The sequence below is a fragment of the Odocoileus virginianus genome, chromosome 21 (assembly GCF_023699985.2).
Source record: "Odocoileus virginianus isolate 20LAN1187 ecotype Illinois chromosome 21, Ovbor_1.2, whole genome shotgun sequence".
NCBI classification, from domain to species: Eukaryota; Metazoa; Chordata; class Mammalia; order Artiodactyla; family Cervidae; genus Odocoileus; species Odocoileus virginianus.
The window spans coordinates 28183679-28202236 of record NC_069694.1 but is presented as its reverse complement, the minus strand read 5'-3'; the positions used below and the strand labels follow the sequence as shown (position 1 = coordinate 28202236).

The 18558-nt window shown below is 40.9% G+C and overlaps 1 protein-coding gene across 7 annotated transcripts in view; it reads left to right on the top strand.

Annotated features, from left to right (window-relative positions):
* FAM13A (family with sequence similarity 13 member A) overlaps window positions 1-17492 on the top strand; it is a 363870-nt gene extending 346378 nt beyond the window's left edge. For 6 of the 7 annotated variants that reach the window (XM_070452131.1, XM_070452129.1, XM_070452133.1 and 3 more), the window contains 5 exons: window positions 5205-5300; window positions 6667-6750; window positions 12090-12286; window positions 12812-12913; window positions 15198-17492. In XM_070452131.1, the coding sequence (XP_070308232.1) occupies window positions 5205-5300; window positions 6667-6750; window positions 12090-12286; window positions 12812-12913; window positions 15198-15324 (606 nt within the window). In that variant the 3' untranslated portion in view covers window positions 15325-17492. The remainder of the gene's footprint in view (window positions 1-5204; window positions 5301-6666; window positions 6751-12089; window positions 12287-12811; window positions 12914-15197) is intronic. The other variant, XM_070452134.1, reaches the window with a different exon arrangement.
* Window positions 17493-18558: the final 1066 nt, after the last annotated feature.

Genomic DNA, 18558 nt, shown 5'->3' with positions numbered 1-18558 from the left:
GAATATTTTTTGTTTTACTAAGGAGATCCTGGGGCAGTGTAGTTTCCTGACTACTGTAATTTCTTGCTATTGCTCAGAACAAGAAATCTCTGTGAACTCAATATGGGCAGAACTCTCAGCTTGGATGCAGAATTTTTATCTCAAGATGAAAACAAGATTCTTTATCTTAAGATGTCATCTGTATCTTAAGATGACAATTCTTTATCTTAAGATAATCTTGGCCAAACTCTGTTAGGGGAAAATGCTATACTATGACTTCTTTGGTATGTCTTGTGGTTACTGTGTTAAGATCCTCCTTGCTTATTTGTTAATGTATAGAAAACTGGACTGGGAGTGAGTCCACCTGTGTTCTTGAACCAGCTCAGTTGCCTTGGGCAGATCATTCCTGAGAGCTCTCCAGTGCTTAGTTTTATCATATTAGAAAGTAAGACTCTTCTAACTTTAATATTACATGGTTCTAATGTTATCTCTTTCTTCAAGTTAGAAACTTCATTCTTTTTATCTTTCACCTTTGCTATACCATTCAGCTAACAGCAACCAAATCAGTATTTCTGTAGAGAAGCTTTATATGAGGCTAAGACGAACACCATCACAAAAGATAAATATGTTCACCTAATCAGGCTTTTGTGATTTCTGTCTGAGACTTGCCCTTACTTAAACATGGATAATATTGGCTGGTGTTCCCATTGTACTTTGATGTATTATCAGAGACTTATACAGCAACCAATTAGAATAGTGAGAGAACAGTAGACGAAGATTTCTTTGCATCAGAAAACAAAGATTTAGAGGAAGGTGCTGCTTTCAAATCCACTAGATCTGCATATCCTAATTTTTATGTTGTTTTGACTTGTATACAAAATTACATTTTAGTCTTAACCCTATTTGTACACATTGAAAGCCATTCAAAAGTACCACTTAAATGAAAACTTAAATAATGACTTGAAGCAAGAAGAGTGAAATTATGTTGAAAAGACAGTATACTGTATGCTTGGCCTAAGGTCATTTTCAAACAATTCAGGATCATAAAGATTTTCTAATCTGAATTCTACACTTTGCCTATCAAGAAACTGAGGCTCTGAGAAGAACTTCACTGGCTCCTTCTAAGGCCTGTTACTGGTTTTAGTGGAATCCCTGAGCAGCTGATGACTGGAGAATAAGAGATGTCAGCTTCTGAACAGTTTTCCCACGGTCCCGTTAATATCAGCACCCCCTTTTTAACAGTTCAACCAACGGGCTGCTTTGTTTCTCTAACTGTTGGTTAGATTTTGACTCTGCTCTCAAATCCAGCACTGATAATTACATGAGACTTGGCTTGATAATGGGTGAAAGTTGTATTGAGTTTCAGTATCACCGTGCCTTTGGCTTTAGGCATTTATCATGGAAATAATTCTAGTGTAAATCAAGTGGTGTTCTTTCCAGACCTAAAGATCACTGATTTTTTGGTGATTAGATAGCTCTATCAAATGCCAACAGTGACTGATGGGTATCTTGATGAGTTTTGACTATTCATAGTCAAGAACTGGACTTTATCCAATCTCTCACAGGTGATAGTTCTAAACATCATTAATTTTTTTTTTTAACTGTTATATTGGAGTATAGCTAGTTAGCAATGCTGTGATAGTTTCAGGACAGGAAAGGGACTCCACTATACATATACATTTACATGTACCAGTTCTCACCAAACTCCCCTCCCATCCAGGCTGCCATATAATATTGAGCAGAGTTCTGAGGGTCATTAATTTTTAAAAGGAGCAATTCATAGAAAATCTAAATATCAGTGTTACAAGCCAAATATGGGCTTCCCAGGTAGTGCTAGTGGTAACGAGGCTGCCTGCCAATGCAGGAGATAAAAGAGGCGTAGGTTCCATCCCTGGGTCGGGAAGATCCCCTAGAGGAGGTCATGGCAACCGACTTCAGTAGTCTTTCCTGAAGAGTCCCATGAACAGAGGAGCCTGGCTGGTTACAGTCCATGGGGTCACCAATAGTCAGACACAACTGAGTGACTGACCAGTACCACAAGCCAAATATTAGTGTAAGCCAGCTATCCTCTTCATCTACTCTAACTAGAAAATTTAGTTTTCGCACAAGGAATTAGAAAATCCATTCTGTCGAGTTTTCCGTATCTGGCTAATTTTAGCAGTAAGTCTTCTTCCAAAATCCAAAGTCTCCTTTCACAATCCAAAAATGTTTCTGTGAAGCAACTGCAGTTGACCCTTGAAATAATGCTGAAGTTGGGAGTTGTTCAACACTCAGCATAGTTGAAAATCTGAGTGTAACTTAGAGCCAGCCCTCTGTCTCCATGGTGTTGCCATATCCAACATTCTGAATCCATGGATGCAACCATGTGGTAGATTGTGTAGTAATACAGTATTTACTATTGAAAAAAATCTGCACATAAGTGGACCCATGCAGTTCAAACCCACGTTGTTTTAGAGTCAGATATAGTAATAGGATGCTAATCCTGAGTGGGGAAATGCTGGTTCCTTATTATTTTTATTTTTCATATGTCTTTTGGTCACTAAATATTTGGTCACTAAATATTTCACTACATGTCATATGTTGACAATTAGGATGTACCTTAATCTCATATGCAGTATATTTAGTGGGTACATCTTGTATTAAAAAAAAATTATTCCTTGTGTTCCAGTCCTAAGTTTTGTCATTTTACATGTGAGATTATCCAAGTCATTTATTTCTATTCCTCACACTTATTTGTGGCTATTGTTCAACTTCTCTTGAAGTTTAAGTACAGAAAAGAGCCTAAATTTTAATTATATACCTTGGTAATTTTCACAAGATAGACAAATCCGTGTAATCAACCTCCTGATCAAGAAATTAAAAATTGCCCACCCTCTGAAAGCCCTTATCATGTCCCCTTCTAGGCAATGCCATGACCTTCCACCCCACCAACAAAAACTTGACTTCTAACCTTACAGATTTGATTTGCTTATTTTTGAACTTTATATAATTAGGACCTTACAGAGTATATTCTTAGGTGTCTGGCTTATCTTTCTTGGCTTTATTTTTTTGAGATTAATGCTGCATACAGCTATATTTGTTCATTTTCATGGCTGTGTAGTATTCAGTTTTGGAAACTTAAAATACTTATTCATTCTCCCATTGTTGGGCATATGGATGGTTTCCAGTTTGGTGGTGCTATAAATAGTGCTGCTCTGATCATTCTTTTATGTGTCTTTTGGTAAACTTTAATCCAGGTTTGTTTGATGTGTGCTTAAGGACGGAATTGATGAGTCATATGTTTAGCTTTAGGAGATACTGCCAAATGGTTTTCAAAGTGTTTCAGCCTTGCCAGTACTGAGAGAGAATTCCAGTTGCCCAGCATTCTTTCTGACACTGGACACTGTCTTTCACATTAGCCATTTTGGTAGGTATGTTCTAGTAATACCTGTGGTTTGATCCTCACTCTTTGTGTGTGTGTGTGTGTGTGTGTGTGAAATAGTTCTTATGTTCCCTTCCAGTTCTAACAGTCATACTTTATGAAATAACAAATGTAAAACTCCTTTTACTATGACAGATAGTAAAAGCAAGAAAATGCCGCCTCTTGATATTTTGGTAACAGAAAAAGACAGAAATAAGTTATTATTATTGCTTCTGGCAGAAAATGAATCCACAAGATGACAGTAAATAAATACTACAAGATTGGCAGTATCCTATCTTGGCTTGTGAGATTTATCCAAGGTTCACTTATTGTTGATCACTTTGAGAAAGGCAAATAAAAAAAGGCAGCAAAGGGTGATCAGTTCATGCATTATCCAGACTTATCTTCAAAGTTGAAGGCCCGTAAGAGAGATGGTCAGAGCTAATACTGTTACCCTTCCTCACATCTGTAAGCCTTGCCTTATATAGTACAATGGAAATAAAATGCAGAAGAACAACAGTAAACTTGAAACAAAGATACATCATCTCTTACTCCATTTTAGTAAACAAATGCATACTTATAAATTTGGCATACCTGTCTATATTTGAAATATTCTTTCACTAATTTTGCAGACATTTATGTCATATCAGGCACTGAAATAGTTACCAGAACAGTTTATAGTTCTGGAGGCTGGAAGCCCAAGATTAAGGCACTGGTGTCTAGTGAAGGCCCACTTCCCAGTTCATAGCCAGCCATCTGTTCGCTGTCCTCACATGGCAGAAGGGGTGAGGGAGCTCTCTGTGGCCTCATTTATAAGGGCACTAATCCTGTTCATGAGGGCACCATCTTCATGACCTAGTCACTTCCTGAAGACCTCACTTCCAAAAACCATCACATCGGGGATTCATTTTCAACTTATGAATTGGAAGTTGGGGCATGGGGGGAGGTGAGTTGAACATAAACATTCCATCCATAGCAAAGCATATGTGAATTATAAGATACACAGGCTGTATTAGGTGACTCAAAGGAGAGAATGAGCAGGTCTCCCAGAATGGGGCATGTTGGAAGAAGGCTGCACAGGGAGAGAGGTGGCTCTTGATCTGGAATTTACCAAACCAAAGAGCAGAGAGGAGGCCACTCAAAGACAGAGGGAGCTAGACAAGGAGGTATGACCCTTCCTAGTTTCTTTCCAGAGCTTGAGTTAAAACGGGGAGGAGGAGAAGCTGCAGGTGATGAGGGGCTTCAGATACTGTGCCAGGGATCTGGGCTTGTTTTCTCCCCATTGTCTATTAGAGTTGGTCCTTTAAACATTTTTGAACCCTGAGCCAGATTTTAGGGACACAGAGATGAGTGAATCCACGTATTCTATCAGCATGTATTCCTTGAAAGCCTGTTTGCTTGCATTTGTCCCTAAAAACACAACACAGTTCCATAGGGGAGAGAGACATTTTTAAAAAATGATCACAGAACTGCAAGGTAAGTAGTATAATAGAAATATTAATATATGCTTTCTTCTTCCCAGGACCTAGAAAACAGTGAATCATCTGGAATTCTGAACCTTCCAGAATTTTAAATAGAAAACTAATAATTAATAAGGATCACAGTTTTGAGGAAAAGTAATACTTCTGAGGGAGTGATTTCACATAATCTGCAGCCAAAGTAGATATTTTAAGTTTTCATTGACTCATGGTGTCAGTTTAAATAAATTTTACAAGAGTGGTGAGTCTTCAGTTGAATCACCTGTTCTTTCTCTGAGTCCCCAGCATGCTCAGTCAGCGTGGCCAGCAGGAGCAGGCTTCTCAGCTCTCCTGTTCTTGCCTTTCAGGTCAGCAAGAACGAGCGTCAGGTTATGAAGCCGCTGTACGACAGGTACCGCCTGGTCAAACAGATCCTGTCCCGAGCCAGCACCATCCCCATCGTCGTGAGTACCCACGCCTGGTTGCTGACTGCCTGGCTGTGTTATTGGGGCGCTAACTTGCCTTCTCACGAAGTAGCAGTCTTTCGTAGTTGAACCTGCCATTAGTATCAGTGGCCCCTAATCTTGAGGGATGAAAAATTTATCAGAGACTTCTGAGGTGACGTTTGCCAAAAATGAGCAAGTCTGAAGCTGACAGGATCTGTTCGCCTCTCAGGTGCACAAGCTGTGGCCGTACGCTTCCATCTGACATGTGCTGGGCCAGCTCCCCCACACTTTCCTTAGAGACAGAGCGTCCGGGAAATGGCTGTGCTTCCCCGGGGGCCACTGCACCCAGAGCCCCTCTCTGGTCTTAGGGGCCTGGTTAGTGTTCTTCGCTCTGCCTCCAAGACGGAGATCCGCCCTGCTGGAGTCACACCCAGGGAGAAACCTCTAAGGAACTCTAGAGAGGGAACTGCTTCTTTTTGGAGATGTAGGAAAGAGTGAGGTGAAGAAAAGGGAGAGCAGGTAGCCGCTGTGAACCACGTTCAGTGGCCTCCATCCTTGGGCTTCACTGCTTTTGGCCTCTGAATTGGGATTTTGTCCAGAGGAGGGAGCAGTGACTGGCCCTCAGTTTAGGAAGAAGCCTTTCGGGCACTGGCCAGCTTGCCCCGTCCCCAATGCCGGCCCAGCTGCGGGGGTAGTGGTCCTGTCCTGTCCATCTCCTGGGGGGACCTCTGCCTCGGTTTCAGTCCTCTCATCTCCCGGGACCCTGGGGGCTTCCTCTGTTGGCCTTTAGACTTTCTAGCCAGCAGACACGGCCTCGCTTTTATGTTGTTGCTGAAATGCGTATTCTTTTTAGCTGCTGCTCTTCTATTTCTGCTTTATATCTTGTTTATTTCTAGGCCCAAGATGTGGTCCTTGTATGTCTTTTAACAGTGTATTTGTTCAGACAAACAGAGGAGGGTTCAGGGACCTCAGTCAGGTGTGTTTGGAGAATGCTACCTTTCTAGAAATTTCCTGCAGAATAAATCAGTAAACTAACCAACAAAAGGATTAAAGTTAAGGAACCCTTTTCATTCTCCAGTGAGGAGCCCTTAGTGGCCTGAAATAGGGTGAATATACGGCCTCTGTCTGTAACCTTTTGCGTCACTTGATGAGCGTGCATCATTATTAGCTGTTCTGGAAGCTGTGGTGACCAGGAGGAAAGAGGGAGGAGGCAGGAGTTTTCCGTGTGTTTGGAACATCCTCGTGTGCCATCCTCGCACCTGCGTGGCCTCTGTGGTTGGTGGGGTGGGCGGGCAGGCTCTGAAGTGAAGCAGCCAGTTGGACGAGAACTTTGGTTTGTTTCTGGTTTTCTGCCATGTAACCTGCCTATTAACACCTGTCGCAGGGTTCCCCCTCCAGCAAGCGGAGAAGCCCTTTGCTGCAGCCAATTATCGAGGGCGAAACTGCTTCCTTCTTCAAGGAGATAAAGGTGAAGACCTCCAGCTGCTAACCACGCGCTACACCTGCACCAGTGTGTGTCCCCCCCCCCCCCCCCCTACGTCCCTCCCGGGGAAGGAAAGGCGCTGTGGTGGCGCCCCCTGGTGACGGCTTCCTGCAACCTCCCCTAAAACTCAGTAGCTACTTCTAACCAACTTCAAACAATCCTCTTTAATTTATGTTATAGGCCAGCTGATCTCCTTCATTTCATTTCATTCCCTCACTGTTTTGTACGTTGCTGTTTGTTTGCTTTTTACTTTGCTTGCGGGGATCTGTCTTGTTTTACAGTGTTTTTGTTTCCCCTCAAAGGAATGGATTTTCTGTACTCTGAAATTGTGTCAAAATAACTCATTGGATAACTTTCTTTTAAAAAAATCTCATTTACTGAGTTTATAGAAAAAGCAAAATTAACAGAGGCAATATATGTAGCATGTGATAAAAGATAATGATTTTAGAGATAAAAAGCTTAGTTTTCTTTGACAGATTTGCGGGTATAGTTTTATCCACTCTCCTCCCTCTTGCCTTCCCCCTGGCACATTTCGTCCTCGGTGCAGATTTCATAATCTGTTCTTGATCTGTGAATGTAGGCCTGTGACAAGCAGTCAACTAGAATACACGCTCTAATCTTCCCCAGCAGGAATCATGGATCGTATACAGATAAACCTTGTCCTCAGTGGCTGCTTTTTGCTACAATGGGGGTACCCTCTGTGTCCAGAGAGTTGTAGAGATCTAACTGGCCTGGACTAGAATCAACCTCTTGAATATTTTTGTTTCTAGACAATTGCACACACTGTCTGCCATACGCAGGGCTCTAGATATGAAAAGACAAAGATTTTTAAAAATCAGTGATTGTTTTTTAGCAGTTAAGTCAGAAGCAGCACCAGGCAAGAAGTGAGTTTTAAGAGTTTCACTTTTGTCATATTTCGGTGACAACCTCAATCCTGGGGTGTCATTTATTTAATGAACTTAGAATTATTTCAAAATGTGGGGGCCTTGTTCCCATAAGAACCACTCCATTTTCTTGCCTGATGCTCCCACTGTATTTGAGGTAGGGAACCAGAGCTACAAAGCCATCTCTTCTCTTCACTCTGTTCCTCTTCTTACCTCTCAGGGGTCTTAACTACCTCATAGCCCTCACTTTAAGGTGTTAGATAATGATTGTGCTCCCTATCCATATTCTTTTTAACAGAACTTATTTATAAAAAATTCTGTAAGTGTGAAATTTAGGCGAATTTGCTCCATTGTATCTTCAAAATTAGAGCCATTTTCTCACAATAAGACTTGATGTTAATGAAATAAGACAAATTTTGTCTAGCTGATCATTTCACACAAGAATTAAATCACCATAATTGAAAAAATGTGGGTGATTGTGTGCATGAAAACCAGCATATTTCTCTTAGGAACTTGAGCTAAACTGCTCCTAGATAAAAATGTGTTCTTTAACACATCCAAAATATGACACTTAATAATTACCTCATGAAACAAATGGTAGATAAATGAATTAAGCTCTTTTTAAAAGAGGATGTCCCTCCAGATCTTATCCTTTAGCTTATTTTTTTTCACAAGTATGTTTTGGCCGTGGCTCTTCTACTGGCCCTCATGATGGTCAAAATTTCAGATAATTTTGCAATGATTACATTGCTCTTGAAAATAGTGTTGTCCTTTAGTTCATTTTGTCCCAGTTGGCCATGTTTATCAGCCTGAATTTGGATTGTATTAATTCTCAGCAGTTCTGATACATTTTAGAATTTGGTGTTTGTATGTGCAGAGAAGATTTCTTTAAACTGTTTGAAAACTGTCCCTGGTTTTAAATGCTTATGGGAAGACACTAGCTGTGTGTGAAATAGCTAAAAACTTATTAGTTTTTATAACTACCATTTTTAAAATTAGCAAAAACAATATAGTAATTATACAATATGTAATTTTAGAGTGCATAAGTTTAATAACTGTAAAACGTCATAATTAATGAAAATATTTATTACCGTATGACTGTCTCCTTAGGGGCTTAGTTTTACCTCCGGAGCAATGTGGGCTAAGCATGCAGCTTCTTCCTTGAGAGCACTTCCATATTTATAGCCACCTGCCCTGCTCGCTCCCACCCACACCCTGCGAACACTGTTCCTCTAGGTTCTTCTTACTCCTCGTGTGATCTGGGCTCCAGACCTTCCCACAGTCCTGTGGCTCTGCTCTCTATGCACACACACCAGTCTATCTGTATCCCTCTTAAAAACTGATACCCAGCACTGAATATTATTCTAGTGGTTTAGCAGGACAGTGGACCAAGGACTAACCCTGACCTTGATCTAGATGACTAAGGCTCTTTAGTTCTCCAAGTCTATGCCTACGTGACTGTCAGCGTGCCATGAGTTCATCTTAGTCTTTCTAGGGCAGGGTGTCTCAACCTCAATACTGTAAACATTTGTCCCAGATAACTCTTGGTTGGGGGGGGGGGTTGGCCTCCCCCACCCCAGTTTAACAACCAAAAATGCCTCCAGACTTTACCAAAGGTCCCATGGGGAGCAAACCTGCTCCCAGTTGAAAACCATGGCTTGTGGCCCCATCTCAGTGTTGATTTATGTAACGCCCAGCTTCCTTTTCCAAGGATTGCTTAGTGTCCGTGTGTCCAGATTTTTTATTTTGTAATCTAATTATAGGACCTTGACTTTTTTTCCAATTTCTTACTTTTTGTTCTTCTATCCCAGCCTTATGAAATAGATTACATCTAGGTTTTATATTCCAACACGCTTACCCACTGCGTCATCTACACATTTAATGACTATCTTTGGTGCCGTATCCAAGTGGTTGATAAATACTGAAAAGGCTGGGTCAGGTAAAGCCTCCCCTCAGGGCTTCCCTGCAGATTCACATCAACATCGCAGCGGCACTCTGCATCAATGTTCACAGTCAGCTTTCCTTTCACAATCATTGTCCCTCATTCTTTACGGAAATCCAGATATCCTGCCAGTCCTATCAAAAAAGGAAAAATGGCTAGCTTTCCTGATTTGTGTTCAAGAAACCAGTGTTAGTCACTGTTGATCACTGATTCTTTTTCAGTTGCTCATGTGTTATCTAGATGTTGATACCTTCTAGAATCTACAGTATCCACAGCAACCTGATGGTCTTATAATCTGAAGATCCGTTTTGCTGTTTCTTTTTTCCTGTGTTTTCCACAGCTTACTGAGAATAGCTTGTGTAGCTTTGTCTCCGAAAACATTGATTCTGTCTTCTGTGCAGGATATAGTTTCCCTTTGTTGAGTTCTCTCAGGACCTTGGGATCTGATTGATAAAACTTGGACCCCTGACTTCATTTCTTATCTGTCTCAGGCAATTCAGGAGACCAGGGTTCGATCCCTGGGTTGGGAAGTTCCTCTGGAGAAGGGAATGGCAATCCACTCCAGTATCGTGCCTGGAGAATTCCATGCATGGACAGAGAAGCCTGGCGGGCTACAGTCTGTAGGGTTGCAAAAAGTCAGACACGACTGAGCAGCTGACACACAGAACACACACACACACACACACACACACACACACACACACACACGGACTTTTGTATACTCTTGGTTTAAAAGACTTTTTTAATGTGGACCATTTTTGAAGTCTTTATTGAATTTGTTACAATATTGCTTCTTTTTTTTTTTTTTTGGTTTCTTGGCCACAAGGGATGGTGGGACCTTAGCTCCCTGACCAGGGATCGAACCCGCACACCCTGCACAGGAAGGCAAAATCTTAACCACTAGACTGCCAAGGAATTCCGTAATACACTCTGAATAGAAATTTGTATTTCTCTTTTAAAGCTGAATTACTGAAATAACAGGCATTTATTGAACACCTAATATAGGCAGACATTGGCCGAGATCTGGGGACAGCAGTGAACAATCCCAGATCCCAGATTCCACCCGGTTTCCCTCCCCACCAAGGAAGGGAGGGGAAAGAGGCTAATGACACTGTCCATTTGCCAGATGTACCTGGCCAGGTACCCTACATGATTATCTCAATTGTTATAAAAACGATGTAGCGTGGACCTGCCACTTCCTTAAAAAAAAGAGAAACACTTCAACTATTAATGGAAAAGCCACTTTTACCCTGTAAATTGTAGAATGGTTTTAATTTTTAAAAACGAATAATGAAGCCTTTACTTCCATAGATCAAGAAAAGAGACTGAAGATCCAAAGTGACAGCAGAAAGAATCTAGGAATCTAGTTTTTGCCAGCTTTACCTTCATGTCTTCATAACAGCAGTTTCACTGTAGCTGTGTAATAGTCCTTTTCTTTCACCCGTTTGTTTATTCATTCACATGACTTCAGAGGCACCACCATAAACATACCAACTCTGGTAAGAGGACCAGCACGCACACTTTGCCATGAGCAGTGAGTGGCTCTTGCTGACAGCCATTGGCTGCACTGGGCCTGAAGCCATTCAGTTTCCCTAAAAACTGATGTCATGATCCTGTTGTTCATGCAGCTGAATGCCTAGCCATTTTTTTTCAATTTCTCAAGATATTAGGATATTCTTTTTTAGTCTGACTGTACATTTTGACAGTGAATTATTTCCTTTAAGATCTTTCTTTCAGACTCTGACATCATTTCTTAGACTCGCGTAGCTTTAAACTGACACTGACATATTGTCATTTGACCTCATTATTTTTCTAACCACATTTTTATCAAGGTAGAGAGTATCACATCTTTCTTAGAGTCTTGGATGCTGAAAGATACAGCTGTGGCCCTTAGAAATTCTTTGAAAAAGAAATGTTTCATGAGTCCAGTAATGGAAAGATAAATGTTTTGATCTTCCCAAAAGTTTCCTAAAATTTTGTTGATCAAGCAACCACAAATACTTCATAACCTCACCTTTTATATAGAAAGGATGTATTGTTGAATTTCTGAAATTCTTCATAGCTTAATAAAAATAATTCTGAGACACTTAAGTAGTAAAATCTTTAAAGCACTGATTTCTGGTGGTGAATTTTATTATGTATTGTCACAATGCTGAGAATTTTTAGATTCATTTGCTTCATTTGATTTTGAGTATAAATTCTGATGATGTTTTTTCCTTCCTACCCTCGGCCTTGACAACTGTTAATTGTACTGTATAGTAATTTTTTATAGTTTTTTTTTCCCCTCTTGAGTAGCTGTGTTTAGTGTTTGTCTTATTTTCTGTGTATATATAGATATTCAATAACATATCCATCATGCGCATATGTGTTGCTAAACATAGATATGTAGAAGAAACTATATGGGGTCTGGATAATTAAATGACTATGAAATGATACTAGTAATGAAAGAGGGCCTAAAAAAGTAACAGATTTTTATTAGGGTTGCTGTGTATCTCCAGGAAGAAGAGGAGGGTTCAGAAGACGATAACTACACAAAGCCAGACTTCATGGTCACCCTGAAAACCGATTTCAGCGCACGTTGCTTTCTGGACCAATTTGAAGATGATGCTGATGGTTTTATTTCCCCAATGGATGATAAAATACCATCAAAATGCAGCCAGGACACCGGACTTTCAAATCTCCATGCTGCTTCAATGTACGTTGTTTTGGTGGTGGTATTAGAATGTTATGATCAAAATAATTTTCTGAACTACTATTTTACCCTTTGTGGGAAATGGGAAAACATAAATGACTTGCCTAGGGTGTATCTCTGTGCATAAAACAGAGTTTGTTTATTTATTTAACTCCTGGTTCATTGTTTTTAGAAGCTTCATCCCATGTTATCTGAGGGAGCATCTGAGATCTTGCTTAAACAATGGGAAGGTCTCTTGTAAGGGAATTGTGTGTTTCTGTGTGTCTGGCTCGGCATTTAATGCACACTGCTGGCATTTCTTTCTTTCAAAGCAAAACATAACAGAGTGCCCTGGGATTTCACAAGCCTGAAGAATTTATAAGTAGCAGGAGCCTCGGCATCCGTTTCTGTGACCCGCAGCTCCCTCAACAGTTCCTGCATTTATATGCTTTTCCCGTTCTCTACAACCCCTATCTAGTTGCGCAATCACTACATTTATAACAATTCAGATTTAACTCAATTTTCATGAAATTTTTCTGCCCCTCTTAGACCAGAACTCTTGGAACACCTTCAGGAAATGAGAGAAGAAAAGAAAAGGATTCGAAAGAAACTTCGTGATTTTGAAGACAATTTTTTCAGGCAGAATGGAAGGTCAGGGCATGTGTTTTTCTTCCCCTCCTCCTCCTCACACGCAGCCCTCTTTGCTCTGCCCCATCTGCGCAAAGCCTCCCACCTGGGAACCCCCTGCCTGCCCCCTGTAACCTGGGCCTTGGCTGTGTGCCCAGGGCCCCTTCGAGGCTTACTGTGAGCTGGTGTGTGGCCCTTACTGATGCAGATCCAGCTGACATTTCTAAAACTACCCTGTCACATCAAATTCTAATCTCAGAGGAGCAGAGTAAAGCTAAGTTTCTAGTGGACAGCCCTGGTTTTGATTTCTGTTTGTGTTTTTTTAACCTTAATAAACTTGAAGGAGGAATAAGGAAAAAAGGGGTACTCTAGATCTTGCTGGTTTTTAAGCTCATTTTAAAAGCAGAGTTGTCAAGTCATGAGAAATACACCAGAAGCAGGAAGGCGGCCTGATTGATCCCTAGGGTACCAGTGAGTTTTAAGATGTAATGTTATCGTCAGAGCCTTATGCTGAGGGACAGTCTTCTGTGTTTGCAAGTGACCACACACAGAATGTCTGACTCAGGTCACAGCAGAAGACAGGGTAGAGCAGAGAATTGGGTTTCCTTCTTACACTAGCGTTTATCATTTTAAAATGTTTTATTTTAATCCGGATTATTTAAACAGTATAAATACAGTTTCTCTTTAAGTCCCCTTTCATAATTCTCAAAAGAATTAGAAAATAAAAATATCATAAAAATTAACATTTAAAATTTACTGTATTTCTGTTGATTTCAATTATGGTATAAATTTATTTTAGGATTTCTGACTTGGACCTGTCCTGTAATAATTTTTCAGTGAATTTTTATACCTAAATATCTGCTTTTCCTTTTCCCATTAATTGTAGGATATTTTTTAAAATGTAGGTAAAATAAAATTCAAAATAATCATGCATGCACGCATGCCATGTTGCTCAGTCATTTTTTGCAATTTCACTCTTTGCAACTCCTCTCTGTCCATGGGATTTCCCAGTCAAGAATACTGGAGTAGGTTGCCATTTTCTTCTCCAGGGGATCGTCCTGAGCCAGGGATCAAACCTATGTCTCTGTGTCTCCTGCATTGCAGGCGAATTCTTTACCTACTGAGCCATCGGGAAAGTCCCAAAATAATATTCTAACACCAAAGACAAACAAAAGGATTAACATTTTTATTTGTTTCATTCCAGTCTTCTTTCCAGGCGTATTTTTGGTTTGTCTGTTTTATTTTTTCCCATATATATATAATTGCATTATGCACAGACATCCTGTAATTATGTAACTTGCACACGTTTTAAGAAAATAGAATTGATGGGAATCAATAACTATCATACAAGTTTAGAACCGTCAGGGACTTCAGATTTCACAGGGTGTGATTCATATCTGACACAAATGAAGCCTCTCAAAGGGCATGTCTGGGGCTGGGGTCACACACCCCCTTCCCTACCTTGCGCTCTTCTGGGAGCCATCCAGGATCCTTCCTTGAGCAGGCAGAACAGTAATAAAATCAGTTCACTGAGAAAAATTAAATGAACCCCAAGCTATCCCGTTTCCCATTTTTGCTCTTGAATGAGAAGGAAAGGAAGCCAGGTGCTTGAACGTTTTGTGTGTCCATTTCCACGTGAGAGGGACACGGCAGCGCCACACAACGGCCAGCTCGTGGGTGACAGCCGCACGTCCCGGCCTCCTGCGGGTCGTGTTAATATTAGATCACAGATTCACGAGCGCAGTGCTCACCCTGTAATCAGCTCTCAGTTATAGTCCTTGTGCATATAGAAGTATACATATAAAATTATGCAGTAAACTTTAAAGGTTTATCAGTATTCTCTGACCCAATTGCTGAATTCCAAGACTGATTTTTATAATAAGTAGGAGTATTAACTATTTTTTTTAAACCCTGTAAATTGAGTATACCAATTAGAAATGGAATGGTTCATTAGGTTAAGTATATAAAAATGAGAACACATTAAATATAAACAAAGGCTTTCAGTGTATGGAAACCCTTAGTGTGAATTTTTATGAAGCCATAACAGAGTTTCTATGTTTCTTAGTCCACCCTGTCTTTCTTCAAGATGCCAGAATAAAACTCAGTTGCATGGTGCCATTTGGGGACACTGTCTTTCACTGCTTGTCTTAACCCAGCTCCAGTCTTGATACCAGTGATGCTTGGCAATGCTGATTCTGTGGGGCCATAAACTGCAAATTTCCACGTGACGATAACTCACCCGATGAACAGTATCCTCTAGGAGAGACACCGCCTGATCATTAGCCCCTTTTCTCTTTGTTTCCATTAGAAATGTCCAGAAGGAAGACCGCACTCCAATGGCCGAAGAATACAACGAATATAAGCACATTAAGGCAAAACTGAGGCTCTTGGAGGTGCTCATCAGCAAGAGAGACACTGATTCCAAGTCCATGTGAGAGAGTCAGCCGCATCTGAGCAAGAGGGGTGGGGGAACGCAGGGGGAATGTCCCCCCTCTTTCCCCTCCCCGCCCCCCCTGGTAAACAGCAGCTAGGCAGAAACTGCAAGGCAGCCTTGGAGCTGGACCTGCGCCCTCCTGCCTGCAGGGGATCAGCCCGTTTCCATTGCCTGCCTTGGAAACCATCTAGGTGGAAGGAGGCCACCTACCCCCATGCCGAAATTCTGCAAGGGAAAGTCAAGATCTCCGCACGCCTGTGTGCACACAGACACACACACACACTGCAGTGGAGGCTTGCTGACACTAGCAGAGATGAATCACTACGTGAAGACACACTCATCTACGGAGGATGCACACTGTCCTTACTCGGACAACTGAGAAACAGCGTTCTCTGTCTAACTGTGACAATACAAGCTCAGGACTTCACTCTGGAGAGCGAACTTACTGTGCACATTCGTGTTCTCTTGGGATCCCATCCAGTGGGAACCTGCATCGGAGCCCTGTTTGCTGCCTTGGCCGTTCTTGTGACCTTTCCACGGAGCCCCGCCTTCCCCCACTTGTGTGAATTGCTTCTCCTTCAGCTCTCGGGTAGATGGAAGCTGCACCTGCCTGGGGTGGAAGTGCAGTCCTCTATCTGATGTTGTGTTTCTTCGAGACGTCCTCAGATGACAGAGAACTGATCCCTGACTAGGGCTGGACCATCAGCAGAGGACAGCTGGGATAGAAAAGTAGTTAATATCCATGCTGATTTTTCAGTTAGGCAGCAGTGAAGAGAATTCTTTCCTGCACGTTGACTACACTTATCAGCTTCAGAATTTATCATCAAACACTTAAGCAAGGGGAAGGCCAACAGCCTATTTGGTTTGGTTTGGGCTCTAGCCAGACAAAAGGACCTTGCTTAATTCTTAGCTTAAGTGTAGAGGATCGTGAGAGAGAAAGAGCCTGTATTTTAAGCTTTCTGTGTACTTACCAGAGTTTAATTTTTTTTAAGTGAACCTGCACTAAAAATCTAACTGAAGAATAAGTATAGCTCTCAGAGCACAGCCCAAGGCAGAACCTAAATCACACTGTTTTCAAGATCCTGTATAAAGAGAAAAGATGGTGTGTGGCCAGTTACAGTTTCTTCAAAGACAGTGTCACAGAACTATCTGTATTAGACATTTTGGAGGGACCAGGGAATTTAAGACACCAAATCATCCATCACTTCAGTGTGCTGATGTTATCTGGTGATGGGTTGGTACTTTTTGACCTTCTGTGTCTGCAGTAAGGAAAATAAGTTCTGGTTCTGCCTGTATATCCTAACCCGCCTCTGTGCTCTGGGAGGGTGAGCACCGGTGTCTGCCCACCAGCCACTGCTTGCCAAGAGAAGGTGTTTCAGCAGGCTCTGCCTTTTGAAGATAATGGTGCAGGGTGAACAAGACAGCAAAGGGTACCATTTTGTTTTCTTTAATAATGATAACAATGGAGGAAAGTCTTCCTGATCAGTTGTCACTTTCCAAAGTGGGTTCTTGAGAAACTGGTCAGTTTAGGTTTGTAGCAGCATTTTCCATTCTGAGGTAGTGGCTCTCTGTTGGTTAAAAATTGTTCAAGGTAGGAGTAGGGGGAAAATACCTTTAGGTTTGCTCTTTAATCATCTAGAAGCACGAGCTGTATGTTGAAAGCACTCTGGTTTAATCCACACACTTAAAGACGGTACATAATCCTACAAAATAGTTAGTTTGGTATTCTCTGCTCTACTGTTTACATTGCAGATTGCTATAATTTCAAGGAGTTATATTATAAATGAAATGATGCACTTTAGGATGTTTTCTATTTTTGAAATCTGAACATGAATCATTCACATGACCAAAAATTGTATTTTTTAAAAGAAATACATGTCTAGTTTGTCCTTTTTAATTACTCTCTCAAATAAGCTATAATATAAATCACATCATTACCAGTTAACTTTCAAAGCACATCTGTCTATGTATTGTTTTGAAAATACTAATATGCTACAAAACTTTCAAAGAGAAAAGGCTATATAAATCAGAAGTTATGAAATGTTTTGCAATCTGTTGTTTCTGCCAAAGGTAAATTAAGTAAAAGATTTATTCAGGAATCCCCTTTGAAATTTGTATGATTGAATAAAAGTAGACACCAAGTTATAGTAAAATAAATTGTGTATGCAATGTTGTCTTTTCCTTTGTAGTTTCTAATACACTTCCTAGAATGATGCCCAAATTACGGGAGGGGGAGACCTGTTTTTACTAGATTCTATCTGAAGACACATTAGTCAGTAGGTTCTGGCTCTGCCAGAAATGCTGGGGCAAATTTGTTTCCACAGCAACCATTTCTGCAGCCTAGAGTCTCAAGGCCCTAGAGGCAGTGTCTTAATTGGCTTCATACAGAGTACACTGGACTGCAGGTTTTCCTTTGCTCTCGAGAATGCATATGTGTATTCATTAACACATGCCAGCAAAATAAATATCAAGGGTTATTTAATAACAATGATAAGTAAAAAAATAAAGCATGAATAAATGATTGTTAAGAATTAGAAATAGCAGAGACTTATAATTTTCCAGGCATTTGCTTTTATTGTGTTTTAGTCTGGTGTAAACCCTGAAACAGATGTTTATATGGGCTATGGTATCATTACTGCATTTCATCTTTGAAGCATTGGAGTTGATCTTACTTTTTAGACAGGTATGTGCAAGGTTTAGGATAATGGCCGGCTGTGAAGTGTTTCTCAACAGGCAGAATGTGTCTCGTGCTAGTACAAGAAAGTCTGCACCATCTCACTAATCTCTGATTCAGGTCCAATTTCCCTGAAAGACCAAATCACATTTTAAACTGGAGAATTAATTTTTTTTTAAACTTGCTAGCTGTAATTCATTGTGAGCTAATAATTAGATTGCTTTGCTTTGGTTGCCCGTTTGAAGTCCAATGATTATTATTCAGTGGCAAGGCAGGGATGAGCAGTGCCTGTTTGTAACATCAGTGTGATTTGCGTTTTGTCTCCCTGATGCAACACTCACCTGTGGCAGAAGAGCCTGTGAGAGGGTGTGCCTGCTCCCAGGTGTGGCATTTCTAGCCCAGGACAGATGTTTCAGGGCTGTGCTTGTGTCATAAACATGGACTGTGGCCAGTCATCTGGGAGCCCCCTGAGGGCTGGGCATCTATTAACGTGGTTGAGCTTAGGATTCCTCATAAGGTGACTGTTAAGGTCTATTATCAGAATCGAAGGGCAGCCACAGT